Below are 14,493 nucleotides of genomic sequence, written 5' to 3'. Positions count from 1 at the left end.
TACATTAACATCAACATTACTAATTTCAACAACAAAAAAACATCAATATTACTATGTCTTGAATTTTTATAAGTTTACATCAAATTTTACTAGCTTTAACTTAATATAATAAAAAGATGTATATATATATATATATATATATATATATATATATATATATATATATATATATATATATATATAACTATGTGTTTGTATTCCCTTAGTTATCTTATTTGTAAAATGAAATTAATTCGCATAGACGTTTATAAATTTATGTTTCTTCTAATGCTATTATTGCATTTGATGTCATATACTTAAATTTATGAAGATCTTGAAGATACCACATTTCAATTTTCGAGAAGATACATATCGCAAATTCACGATAAAATTAGAACATGACGCATATCACATTAAAACATAACACATAACACATTACAAGTAGGTTAATTAATGGCAAATAATATAAAACAGTTTGAACTACTTTGAACCCTAACGAACCACCGACTATCAAAGATCAAAGATGAAACACACGCCTAGACAGGAGGTGCATTTGATGGATAAACTATGGTGAAGATTAAACCCAAAACTGATTCAAATTTAACTTCATTATAAACAAAAGAATGAACACAAAGAAGACTTTCAATTTCTATCAAATTCATCATCATTTGTTGTCAATTGTCTGAGCTCTGAATGTCCAGATCTCGAAGCTGCAACACCGTATGATACAAAAAGACCAACAAAACACCAAAAACAAATAAAAAAGTTGGAAATTAGCAAGTAATCCGCCTCGAACTTGGCTATCAATGGACTTACACGAGATCTTGTCCTTCAACAAACAACCTTCGGGCATCATAGGTCCATAAAGAGTGAAAGCTGTCTGATAAAACCAAAGACCTTGAAGTGTAATGGAGATTCCACTTGATAAATCAGCTGGGAAGCTAGTTGGAATAAGCGAACCCGTAATTATGGAGATTATGCAAAGGCCAATAAGGATGACTAGTAAAAGATGGTAGTATCCTTCAAGACCTTTATGATTTGTAGAGTGAAAGTAGAACAAGAAATACTCAGCAGAGAATGTTGTTGCAGCAATCAACGATAAAGCACCTTCCGGCAGACAAATAAAAAGCCCTTTGTTACCTATTGATTTTGTAATGCTAATACGATAGCTATCGAATCTCCCATAGTTTTCTTAGAGTCATATATTCATAAATACAACCATATATTCGAAATTTTCTAATCAGGAAGTTCCTATAATTGATTCAGAAGATTATGAGTTTGGTCCAAAGTAGTTTTGTACTTTATTTAGAATCGAATCTCCCATAGTCTTTTATTTAATATTGTTGTTTTAGGAGTATGGAACTTATGGTGGAAATGTATAATAATATTTCCGTTTTTTTTACGAAAATAGGATGAATATGTTGAGGAAGCATTTATATTTCCAGTTCAGTGTGACACAAAACGCTTATGAAGATATTGAAGATACCACATTTCAATTTTCGAGAAAATACATATCGCAAATTCACGATAAAATTAGAACATGACACATATCACATAAAAAATAACACATAACACATTACAAGTAGGTTTTTTTTTTTTTGATGAAGATACAAGTAGGTTAATTTATGGCAAATAATAAAAATACTTAAAGTGTCTTGGAGGGGAAAGGGGGTTATTTCCGAAATAGCCCCCAACTTTGTGACTAGCTTCCTGCCTAGCTCCCTACTTTATCAAAAATATCCAGATGACCCCCTTTTTCAGTTACCGTTATAACTCCATTAACTAGTCATCACCTTCTCTCCTCCATCTCATCACCTCTCTCTGCCACCTCATCTTATCGCCAACTCATCGTCTTCACCGGCGAAGGTCGCCGGCCGGCCACTTTTCCGGCCGACGACCTTCAGGCATTTAAAAAAAAAAAATCCTCACTCTCTCTAAAAGAAAAAAAATCTTTTGTTCTTCTCAAGTATACTAATGCTTCAGCTGATGTTACCAAGGTTTAACGGACTGGGGTGCCTATATAGGAAAGTCTTAACAAACTTTATAACAGACCTTTCGTTAGTTATAACTGATTCTGTTTCTCTCTCTAACAGTAATTAGCAAACTATAAAAGGCTAATCTGTTTGTAATAGTTCTCGTTATCTTATTTTGAGATTAATGAAATATTTCTTTACTTGAGATTTCTATAAGCCACAAAGCCATTAAAGCTTCTTGCACCAACCGCATTCAACCCTGTCAAAATAAATCTCCTACACAAAGAAATCGAGAATGAAAGATTTTTTTTGAGCGGGTGCTGTTAGCACTTCTAAACTTTTTTCATCCTTTAATACATTAATGTACTTCAAGTACCACAATTAATACTGGGAAGGCGCTAAACTAAGCATATTGAGAAGGAAATGTTGCTGCTGATCGGCTAGTAAATGAAGGTTGGCAAATGCTAATTGGTGGAATGTTGCGCCTAATTTTATTCTACCTATGTCCACAAAGATGTAAATGGTATTTCTTCGTAGAGATTTAGATGACTTTGATTCTTAAGTTCGTTATGAGATCTCTTGTTATCAGGGTCAAGCTTTAAGTCCCCCCTTATATTTGTAATTCTTTCTCATTTATTAATAATATCAGGTGATGATATCTAATGATAGATGCTTCATGAGGTGCCAACCTAGTTGGGATGTCATGTAAAGCATAGCGAAGATATCACTCCTTTCATTTAAGAAAAAAATAGGCATATAGAAAGGCTGTAACAATTTTAACAAAAACAAAAGAAAGGCTATAGAAAGGGAGAGTGATGGTGTGGGCTGGCTGTATGAATTTGGAAATTTATTGGGATAGGATTAATCAATTCCCACAACCAAAATGAAATTCACCTTCTCTGTTCCATAAGAGTAATGGGATATCTCACAAGGTAATCCAAATTAGAATGGAGTTGAATTCAGTGTAATGAACAATGGTGGATTATCTAGTACTCGTTCTCTGTCTTCGTCTAACCTAAAAATTCAATCATAAACGCAGTCTTGTTGTTAATCATTAGCTTCATACAGCTCTCGGGCTTCCAAGTGCGTAAAAAGCAATTTGAACTACTTTGGACCCTAACGAACCATCGACTATCAAAGATCAAAGATCAAACACACGCCTAGACAGGAGGTGCATTTGATGGATAAACTATAGTGAAGATCAAACCCAAAACAGATTCAAATTTAACTTCATTATAAACAAAAGAATGAACACAAAGAAGACTTTCAATTTCTATCAAATTCATCATCATTTGTTGTCAATTGTCTGAGCTCTGAATGTCCAAATCTCGAAGCTGCAATACTGTATGATACAAAAACACCAACAAAAACACCAAAAACCAAATAGAAAAGTTGGAAGTTAGCAAGCAATACGCCTCGAACTTGGCTATCAGTAGACTTACACAAGATCTTGTCTTCCTTCAACAAACAACCTTCGGGCATCATAGGTCCATAAAGAGTGAAAGCTGTCTGATAAAACCAAAGACCTTGAAGTGTAATGGAGATCCCACTTGATAAATCAGCAGGGAAACTAGTAGGGATAAGCGAACCCGTAATTATGGAGATTATGCAAAGACCAATAAGGATGACTAGTAAAAGATGGTAGTATCCTTCGAGACCTTTATGATTTGTAGAGTGAAAGTAGAACAAGAAATACTCAGCAGAGAATGCTGTTGCAGCAATCAACGATAAAGCACCTTCTGGCAGAGACAGGAACCTGTATACAGAAAAAGAAAAAGCCTTTTGTTACCTATTTATCTTGTAATGCTAATAGGACAGCTTTTCTTTTCTAAGCGAAAAAAAATGTAATCAGATGCTGCTTTCCTGTTCCAGTGTGAGAAATATAACACTAACCCTTTTAGGAACTGATGACAGGAAGGGTCTGGTTTGCATAGTTTTCAACGACTAGCTTGACCGAGCAACAATGAGCTACCGGAATAACAGTGATACTTGGTTGGTAGTAAAGATACTCCCAAGTGTTATTCAATGTCAAGTTTGAACTAAGAGTGTCCTGTGACGCTCTATGCAGCAAAAGTAGATGCAGACGTGCCCCAATTCACTTACAAGACTCTGTCGGATTTGAGTCTTCGTCTCTTAATCGTTGTGGTGTGCGAACACCTACTTTTGGGGCATTTTTTGTCATACCCTCTGACTTACAGGTAAAATTCGAGTATTAGAATGTCTCATTTCATGGTCATGGGTCCCATGTCGAACAAACTTATTATGTTTTTTGGCAGGCACGAGTAGTAACTCGACATAAGGGCCCTCGATCAGCAGTGACGCCTAGGTTAGTGATAGGACTCGAGCACTTAGATTCCAATCATGTGAGAATAGTCCAACATGGGGAAAAGGGTAATCTAGTGAGTAAGAATATAATGTCTAAATGTCCCACTTATAGACAATTGGTTTTAAATTGGGCAATCACAAATTTAAAGAATCACAACAAACTTTTGTACTTGATATGAACATATGGCTCAAATGATTTCAAATTCATTACTACCCAATCTGTGGTACTACCATTCTAGGGTTTTTATTCATCAAAAAAGTTAAACAGCATGATGAAACTTTTTCCTTCAAAAGCCACAAAAAAGCTAAAATCAATACTAGTATGACCAAAATACCATCAACTTCAACTTGATCAGATATAGAAAATTCTAACAAAAAATCTCAACTTTACAAGGGCATTTCAGTCAAAGATGAAAAAAGAAAAAAGAACCATTTTTGAAAAGAGAAAGATTGAGTTATTTACCTGGTTTGATCAGAGAGTAAAGCAATGATACCAAAGAGGAAGAACATAAGAAGCATTCCAGAATGTTCGAAATTGTTCATATGAGATGGATTTAATACTCCATTAACGATGAATTTAAGATGAGTTGAGTAAAGAAATTCAACACATAAATCAATAAAAGATCCAATTATAATCAAGTAAAGTTCTAAATGTTTAATCTTTCCATCATATCCTTGTACTGGATTCCAAGACCTAACCCTAAATGATTTTGGATTTGAAACATATCTTACTATTGAACTCCATATATGCCAAATACCTACTAACAAGAATAAAGTACCTGGAAGAACATGACCTCTAAATGATCCCATTTTTTTTCAGTGGAAAAATTATATTTCAATTAGAGAGAACGATGTTTTGTTATGATCGAAGATCTGAACTCCATTTTTTTTCCGACAAAACAACAGATGAAGATTGAACAGATCCAGAAGTTAAAAGTTTAGAGAGAGAAAACAGAGAGAAGAGATCTGAAAATCTTGGCAGATGATTAATGGCTGAAAAGAGAAGGGGAGAAATCTTTAGGTTGAAAATTTAGAGAGAGAGAAACTTGCCGACGATCAGAGAGAGAGAGAGAGAGATAAATTGTATGGGGAAGAGAGAAGAAGTTTTGAGATTTGAGAAGCTTGTCCACTCTCGTCTGTCGAATTTGCACCATGACACACGTTGAATATGGACATTTGCCACAACGTATCCCATTTTTAAAGTAATACTATTTTAGTAGTATATATTTAGAGTGACATTTATTCACAAATAAATACAAATTAAGTATGAAATATCGGCCCTAATTATATTTGTTTTGTATATGTGTTACATACGTATCTCAATCTTTAATTTTATTTTTTAATTACAAATATTAATTTTAAATATAATTTAATATATGAATAAAATCGCTTTCAACTTATTTTTACAAAATGTATTTTACTAACTTTAGGTATCGAAAGTCACTTTTTTATAGAGACCAGTAGACCGCCAAACAACTAAAATCAGTTTTTTTTAAGCAATATTGCTCAAATAAAAACAACTACGCAAAGTTTAAGTTATCCCAATATTAGCTGACGAAATGGATAGGTTTTCAAGAGAGTTTTCGGGGTAATGAAAAGAACGGGTGAGAAAAACAATTTGTTTCTCCTAATTGCGCACATTTTTTCGCCATCCAAGGAGACCCATGGTATGTTCAAAAAAAAAAAAGGAGATCTATGGTCGAATTCCATTGTTTGACGTTCCTAAGAAAAGTTTAGTTCTTTTTATTTTTCCTAGTCTTCCACCAATCTCTTTGTTTGTTCCGCAAAAGAGATCTCCCAAACTAAATTAATATTCCAATGAAGGAGACCATCTTTTTCGCCAGAACAGTTGAGATGGAGGGAACTGGAGAGAGAGGAGGAGGAAGCTGGAGAGATATAGAGGGAGGAGGAAAGAGGGACGACAAGGTAGAGGGAGAAGGCGAGAGATAAACGATGATAGTGGGCAGAGATGAAGGTTAGAGGAGAAGAAGAAGATCTAAATTTTTTAAGGGTCGTTGTGGGGGTGCCTTGCCGTAGTGAAGTGGTGATGGGAGTTCGGGGAAAATAAAAAAGAACCAAAAAAAATTTCCACCTCAAATTTTATCTCCAAAACCTTTTGTGTCCCCGGGATAGAACAACCTTTTTTTTTTTTTGGTTAAAACCACAATTTCATTCATAAGTGATAACAATCACAAAACTACATGGTAGATAATTCTATTCCTCTGAGAACTACATGAGAGTGACATAAGTAAAGTTCTACACAGAATTTTCGAATGTAAAGTGCTTCATGAAGGGAAAGGAATTGACAAGACACAGACTCAAAGAAAAGACCCTAAAGGTCGAGAAAAGAGATCCTCAAGATCAAGAACGAAAAAACCCTAAAGGTCGACAACATAAAATTTTATTATACTAATAATATAGAAAATACTAATTTACATCCTTCTCGACTTCCATTGTAGTAGTAGATTGATCATCCTTGATAAAGCCGGGAAGTGTTGAAGTAACGAGAGATCGTCAGTAACTGCTCCATTTGAAGTGGATGGTGATGATTTCTCAAGTTGTTTATCTATGACATCATTGATCTGTTTACCATCAAGTGAAGCAATCTGTGACTTCGATTCAACACCTCTTCCTCGATCTTCGTACATATCCTATATTCCCTTTTTCTTTTATTCCTCAGCTTCAGTTTTAATTTCTTCTTCCCAACATATATAAATGAAACTAATACTAATCCTAATATCTGATAAATTAGGGGAAACGAAAAGGATAATAAATTGCACACAGTGAATGAAAATACGGATTTGTAGAGAAGATGTCAGTGAAGATTAGGGTTTCAGAGTGAAGTATGATATAGTAGATCTAAAAGATAAAACCAAATAAAAAGAGAAAATTCCGGAAGAGGGATCCCTCCTCCGAAAAACTACAAAATCTTAGATTCTTTTTAAATGAAACTTTCTACTTTTACTATATCAACCTATAGCTTTTCAGAACCAAAAACCAAATCTTTTAAGAACCAAAACAAAAATCATTGAACCTAGGTCAGAACTCCATATGACCACATGGAGAAAAAAAATGCAGCACCTGGCCGCATACGAAAAAATGAGTTAATTGAGTGTATAATGAAATAGCAAGAGTTTTTATTGCTCTAATTTCGGATAATATGTAAGACCTCAAACAATTCCATGCATAAATTTTGCTAAAAACTAACTTCTATCTCTTATAATATCTTCATAAATAATTTAAAGGTAAGGGTTCCTTCACATATGAATCTTAAGACTTTTAAGCTTAATTTGACCTACCTGACACAATATCACAACCTGTTTTCTTTACAAATTGAAGATATCATATACCCCGATCATATATTGTTTGTTGATTTCTGGAAGAAGACGACCGCGAGAGTAACGAGTGAGGCATAGATTGAACTTGGTACCCTCTTCACCACTTTCCCAACTCCTGGGACTCCTTCAGTTGCCCTCTTCGTCATTAAAGCGACGGTTGGTGCAGCAACCAATGCGATTATCAAACTCTGGCTCACCATTGTTAGGGTATCGGCTGTTATCTTTCGAAAAAACACTTCAAATTCTTCGCGATCAAGTTCCCCGTCAAGGTTCATATCAAAAGTCTGCAGTAACACCAATGAACAACTTCATTTACACTTAGAATTAAACCTATCTTACTTAAAGCAACTTCAAACCCATATATGCTTATAAAATGGGTTTAGCCCTTTAATCAACTTACTTGTAGATCTATCTATTCTGTACAGGGATCTAATCTAGATTCACTGTGAACCTTTCCACTAGAATATTGATCGGTCACCACTCACCAAGAACATGGGTTTTGCTAAGTACTTGAGTTCTTATGTTTATAATGGCAATTTTTAGAACTACTGATCTCAAAATCGGGTATATCTCCATTCTCAAAGGCGAAGTCCCGAGCTGGGGGGTATATCACCATATCGAGTCCATTTTCGAAAGTGAAGTCCTAAGCTGGTCGCTTATCACCATATCTAGTCCAGGCATGGGAGTGTGCGAACTCAAAATTAAATCTCAAGCCACACTAACAGATCAACATTTTCTAACATATATGGAAACCAATTCTGTAAACAAGTTAAATTAAGTTTATATTGCAAGTAACTTCGACTAAAAATTAAAGAATGTCGTACCACAATAGTGGATTCAATGTGCATCCCCAAGGAATAAGAATTAGGGAAAAACTAAATTGGTACCTGAATCATGGCTTTTAGCTGCACTTTAGAGGGAGGATCAATGTGAGGGCCGGGCAAACGCTTGTTAATATCACTGCATGAGAAGAAAACTATTCCCTCAGTACAACCCATGATTGAAAAGTAATAAAAGAGCATGGAAACATGTAAACAGGCGAACGAACAAATCTTGACATTGAGAACAAAAGAGAGCATCTTACTTGTAAACAAGTAATACTGCGATGTAAAGTTCTTCAAATGACAAAGTAACCTTTCCAGAATCGTTACTTAAACGACCAAAAACCTTATCCGTTATCTTTTTCAGTTGGTCACGTTTCCATTCCTTACCTGCACAATAGCACATCTATCAAAAGTCACGACGAACATTTTTCAATCACAATAATTAATCTTGAGCTGTTTTCTTCCAATATTAAAGTCTTAAACCTTAGTTCACATATATATGTGTGAGTGTGTTCTTTTAATTGTTCGAAAGTAACTAAATTGGAGAAAAACAGCTATTAATTAAAAAAAAAAATGTGTTTAAGAAGCTCACAGAGTCACTGATATATCATTATCCAAGCTATCAATTCCATCAAGAACGATATGATAACCGCAAAATGACCTACTATAGACTATGACATACGCCCTCTAAACCCTTGTGTTAGGTTTTCTATCAGCAAGACGAAACTCAACGAAAAGGCATAATTCTAACACAAAATTTACAACAGATTTAATTTTATTAATTAATTAACTAATTTGATTAATAACAAAAGACTCTCTAAAAAAAGGTGGATGTAATTAATTATACTAATTTTGCTCTGAAAAGGGGATTTTAATGGTCACTTCCATAGAAAGCTTAAGTGAAATTAAATAAAAAAAATTGTTAATCACATGATATTAAGAATCCTCAATCTACTAGGAATCAAACATTAAAACCCTAGAAGAGGTTTTTTTATTAGGCATCTCACAAAATCATAGTAATATATTCATAAAAAGAAGTCAAAATTAATAATATTGCTTAAACCAAATTAAAGAATGAAACGAATCCATATATATGTATATTTATTAACAGATTCAGATTGATTTATTTCAAATCAGATGGAAAAGAAACTAATAAATCATTGATGGAAGAATAAACGAAAGTTTGAGTAATAAGAAGAAGATTATGAAATTTGACATACCTTGGAGTTTGTCTCGTATGCTCCCTAAAGCTTGCCCCATGGAGTAGTCCAAGCAAGAGAAAGAAAGTAGAGAGAGAAAGTAGAGAGAGAGAGAAGTTCGTATGAAGAAGAAGAAGGGGTCAAGTGGAGTATATAATTTTTTTTTTTTTTTTTTTTGATACTCTCTCACCGAGATTGCAGAAAAAAAGACGAAAATGACTCCTCATAACCAGGATTTGCTTTCCAATACTGAGTCGACACGTGGTGATCCGGGTCCATTGGTACGCCCTCGCCCTCCTATGAACGACGTTTCTCTACGGAATGCAATTCTCCCGTGTATTAGCGGAAAATATAGCCCGAAACCATGGGGACTCTAGATAGGAAGCTCTTTTTCACGCAAAAAAAATACAGAATGCCCGATCGTTTGAACTTAATCAATTTGGGGTTTTTGTTGGAGGTCTCTTCTGTCATCCACTGTTTGAATTTAAAGGGCACCAGATCTTGGTTCCTCTATTTGATTTAGGTTACAGTTTTGTTCCGTCAGGGGTAATGACTAGTCACGCTTTAAAATGACTCTACTATCTGCGTTGGTAATTTACTACTCTTTACGTTTCTCTATAATCTTAGTTGCATCTTTCAAGCAAAAAAAAAAAAAGAAAAAATCCTAGTTGTATGTTCCGAACTTCATTTTTTTTGGAAGTGCTTAACTTCATCACTTTGGTAAGACTTTCTTTCTCCTTTTTTTTTCTTCGGTATAGATCTATATGTTACCTGTGTGGAGTGATTATCATTTTATGTGTTTTCCTGTAAGTTATGCTTGAGAGACGTCCAACACATCTTAATCATGTCTCTTAATCTTTCATGTTGTATCTGCCACGATTTCATGATTTTCAGTGACTCAAATTCCGTTGCGGGCGACAAAATTCGACGATACTCGGACAACACACGTGTCCAACTGTTTGATCACCTCCTGGTTAGTTTATCATGTCCAAGTGGTAATTTACTCTCTAGGGCATGTTCTTTCCGGGGCCTAGTTACCCTGTAATCTGTTTGGCCCGGTCGTTTTATCTTCTAGACACTCCTTTTGACCAGAGTGAGCTCAGGGTCGTCGTTCTTATTTCTCCAAGGTCGGCCTTTTGGCCCTGGAAAGACTACTGATTCTTTTTAGAATGCTTCGGGTCCATTTTTTGGTTAGCACCGTTATTTTGGTCTCAGCTGTAATCTTATTTTTCACTGGTTACCGTTCTTTGTCCCTCACCCTTTTCAGCTTCTCTGCGTCAATTTATTGGCTTTGCCAAACTTTTTGGCTTGAGCTCTGTCAGCATCCCAAGTTTCCAGGTGCCTGGTTAAGATCTTTCCGATTATGGTGGGGCATAATTTCTCTTTCCAAAGAGTTTTGTGGGGTTCCCAGGAATCTTTGGCTTCCGCCTTTATGAAACTTTAGGACTTACGTGAAGTATTCTTGTATTTATTTTTTCATTTGCTTCTTCTGGTGTGGTTTGATTGGGGTGGTTTGATTGGTTTTCATGTATTAAAGTGGTGTTCGTGGTTGAGCTTGTTTCTTGGCGATCGCTCACTATTAGGTCGGTCTATTTCTTTTGAGCAATTATGAATATGGTCTCAAGTTAACTGAATAGCTGATAGTCTTGTGAAGCTGTACGTGGTTGTTTTTACTATAGTCATGAAGGTTACAATTTGGAGGGTGCCCTTCAAGTTACTTTTTTAGATTTTAACTCTGATTTTGTAACTTGACTTTCCATTTTGTAAACTTATTTCATGAATAATACGATATTTCATATTTGCAGTTAAAAAAAAAGGTAGGATGGCCCTTTGCGCGCCCCACTTTTTTGCTATATGCCTTTTACTCGAGTTATTATTTCCAATCAATCCAATTTGACTAAAAAACTCTGGAGGTGTACTTTTATCGAACTGTCCAGCCTGAGAGTGTAAGCATGCTCTCAGATCATTCAAATTTTTCATATTTAGGAAACCAATTACTACTTACAAATTACTCTCAAATTAGTCGAAATCAATCCAAAATCAATTTTCAAGGGTTCAACCACTTCAAATATTTTTCAAACACGTGATTAAACGATACATTCAAATAAGAAAATTAGCTTTTAAAAACATCTTAATAAGAAATGGACATATTTTGAAGCCATTATTTAGTTTATTTCTTTAATGAAGGAACTATAATACTCTTCAAAAAACACAGATAAATCTTAAGATTTTGGTGAAGGTTGTGGAAGAAAACCGAAATGAAAATGGAAGAAGAAGATGAAGTCAAGGAATACCATTCAGGATTAGGAATAAGCCTAATTGGATATGCTCTCTATATATCTCTCATTACATGGGTATCATATTCATTTCTTAGCTCGGAGCGTCTCCGGACAAAATATGAAAAAAGGTGGTGCGCCTATAGAATAGTGGTCCGAAGCTAAAAAGTGGAACACCCATAGAGATGGCTTCGAATATCTTGCCTAACATATATTACTACGCCAATAACTGGTAGCTTAGTGCATTTCTCAAGAACTCCGAAGTTCAAAATTAGATTTTTAGTGGAAGTAAAAATCAATGAATTATTAAACTTGGGTTGTTAACTACATAAATCTTTTAATGATGGGAGACAGGTAGTTATAAGTTGGTGGGGTTTGTTTTCTAAGCATCTCAATCTAGATTTGGGTCTAAATTTATGGGCATAATTTGATTTTACTAGTCATTCTGATGAAGAATTATGGATAGTATTTGAACAGATAATATTGAGATTATGTCTTCTTAAAATATCTCAAAGTGCCTACTTTCTTGACTTCTTGTGTACTTTGGGAGTCTGAGTAACACTATCCTATTTTTAGTTATCCAACTCATCAATCAGAATATTAAAACCAATATGATTCGGATCTTAATATATCTTAAAAATAATTAATTATTTGTTTAGAAAAATAATCACATAAGTAACAAAACAACTTTGTAGTTTTGTAATCGTAGATGCACAAAAATTGAAAGATTTCTATTTTGCCATTTAAGATTCAGAATTTTAATTGAATCTTTTTTTTTTTGATGAGAGCAATTTTAATTGAATCTTGACACAATGGTGTATTAACCATTTTTTTGTTTGCATCAGAAGGGCGTAAGTGAGTGGTAATCTCATAAACTATTTTGATATTATGATTTGTAAGGTTAAAAGTTCGTTAGTGACATCCTAATGGATTATTAATCCACTAATATCACTTCATAAGACTAGCATCGATTTTAGGGAGGATTTAAATAAAGTTCAGAATAAACATTAAAAGAAATTAATTGATTGAGATCCAAAACTATAACAAAAATACAAATGATTTTATTCTGTCCCAAAATGAGCAAAACCTAACCAATCGAGAGTTTTCTCTTGAAAAACTATGGACTACGTCTTCCTTTTGTTGAGCAAATCTGATCAACCTTCGTCATTTTTATGTTGGATCGATGTTGCGACTCTATTCATATAATTTTCAACCGGGCATCTATTTAAATCGCGTCAAAGATTCTTTAATTTATTTGAATCTATAACCTACTTTTAGAAATTTTAATTATGTGCCTAACCTAAATTATTAAGATATATCAATACTTCATGAAATCACTTATTTTCTTGTGTGCTTCAATGAATAATTTTCACTCTAATCGTATTATGCAACTTTGTAGTCAAATATGAAAGTCGCTCTAATCATAGTTAACAATTTCTTTTGTCAGGTATGGAAGTTCGTAACTATTGCAGACATGATTTCTTATGTACACACTTTTAACAAAAAAATAAATTCTTATGTACACTAATGCGATAATATGAAGTTTCACAATGCACTATGAAGCTTCCTATCGTGTTATCTTGTTATTCAAGTACAAAATTTATTAAATATTACAAAGCATAATAAAAAGACAGAGTTTCAGAACAAAGTATTAAACTTCGTAAGATATAGGTAATTTTATAAAATAGTATAAAACTATCGTGATATGAAACATCATAAAATGGTATGAAGCATGAGTGGCTCGAGAATTCGTTTTGAGTCCACTTGATTCAAAATACATAGACTTTATAAAATTCAACGCCAATGACTTTAAGTCTACAAAAGAAGAAAGAAACGAAATCGGTTGTGTTTCTTGGTGGCTTTGTTCAGAAGAATGACATAAGTTGTGAGTCAGTTTAGGCAGAGGGATGATATCATGATACAAATTGTTTGCTCTTTTGGAACCTTGGCCAATTAATGGTAATCCATGAATGTTTGGCCTATTCTTCTATTAACTTGCAAAATATAGACTAGAAACTCGCATAGTGTAGTTTCTGACTTGGTATATGCTTTTAGTGTATATACTGGTATTTGAGCAAATACATTAAAAATTGGAGATTATGTTAGTACATGGTGGGGGTGATTAACAGGAATGGATTAAACATTTCTAATGAACCATAAACACACTATACCACTTCAACAAAAAAAAATAAAAAATAATAAACACACTGCACCTTCTCAACAAAAATAATGATAAACACACTACACCTACAAGTTCTTTTTAACAGATAGAGTCAAATCAATTTTGTTTTACTTATAAACTTCATATTTGTGCTAATTTATGGTATGAAACTTATGATCAAGTTAACCACCTAACATAACAGAAATTATATTGGACTACCTAACCATTATATTTTTCGTCCAAACTTATTTAACGTTTACTTACCATCTGTCACATTAGTCACCCTGATAACTATGAAAAATAGTAATTTTCTTTGTTGACATGAAAAATGTATAGAAAAATGACTAACACGTATTTCATAAAAAAAAAATGACTAACACGAACGTCATAAAAATGTACCAAGTATTCTATGCTAAAA

At 33.9% G+C, this 14,493-nt stretch overlaps 2 protein-coding genes and 1 pseudogene across 2 annotated transcripts; all 3 read right to left on the bottom strand.

Moving 5' to 3' along the window:
• Window positions 1–621: 621 nt before the first annotated feature.
• Window positions 622–2,205, bottom strand: LOC147536579 (uncharacterized; annotated as a pseudogene).
• Window positions 2,206–3,167: 962 nt separating this feature from the next.
• Window positions 3,168–5,498, bottom strand: LOC147536578 (uncharacterized). Its single transcript, XM_086643470.1, has 2 exons — window positions 4,741–5,498; window positions 3,168–3,708 (listed from the first exon to the last, which is right to left on the bottom strand). The coding sequence occupies exons 1-2, from the start codon at window positions 5,085–5,087 to the stop codon at window positions 3,219–3,221; spliced, it is 837 nt and encodes a 278-aa protein (XP_086499596.1). The 5' UTR covers window positions 5,088–5,498; the 3' UTR covers window positions 3,168–3,218.
• Window positions 5,499–7,468: 1,970 nt separating this feature from the next.
• On the bottom strand, window positions 7,469–10,013 carry LOC147536577 (Calcium-binding EF hand family protein). Its single transcript, XM_086643917.1, has 4 exons — window positions 9,660–10,013; window positions 8,700–8,826; window positions 8,503–8,575; window positions 7,469–7,899 (listed from the first exon to the last, which is right to left on the bottom strand). The coding sequence occupies exons 1-4, from the start codon at window positions 9,697–9,699 to the stop codon at window positions 7,633–7,635; spliced, it is 507 nt and encodes a 168-aa protein (XP_086500043.1). The 5' UTR covers window positions 9,700–10,013; the 3' UTR covers window positions 7,469–7,632.
• Between the last annotated feature and the right edge of the window lie 4,480 nt (window positions 10,014–14,493).

The sequence above is a fragment of the Eschscholzia californica genome, unplaced genomic scaffold (genome assembly GCF_041429995.1).
Source record: "Eschscholzia californica isolate CP2 unplaced genomic scaffold, dmEscCali1.0.p SCAF_5, whole genome shotgun sequence".
Taxonomy (NCBI): Eukaryota; Viridiplantae; Streptophyta; class Magnoliopsida; order Ranunculales; family Papaveraceae; genus Eschscholzia; species Eschscholzia californica.
Note: the sequence above shows the minus strand (reverse complement) of the source record. Positions and strands in the feature narration are given on the sequence as shown.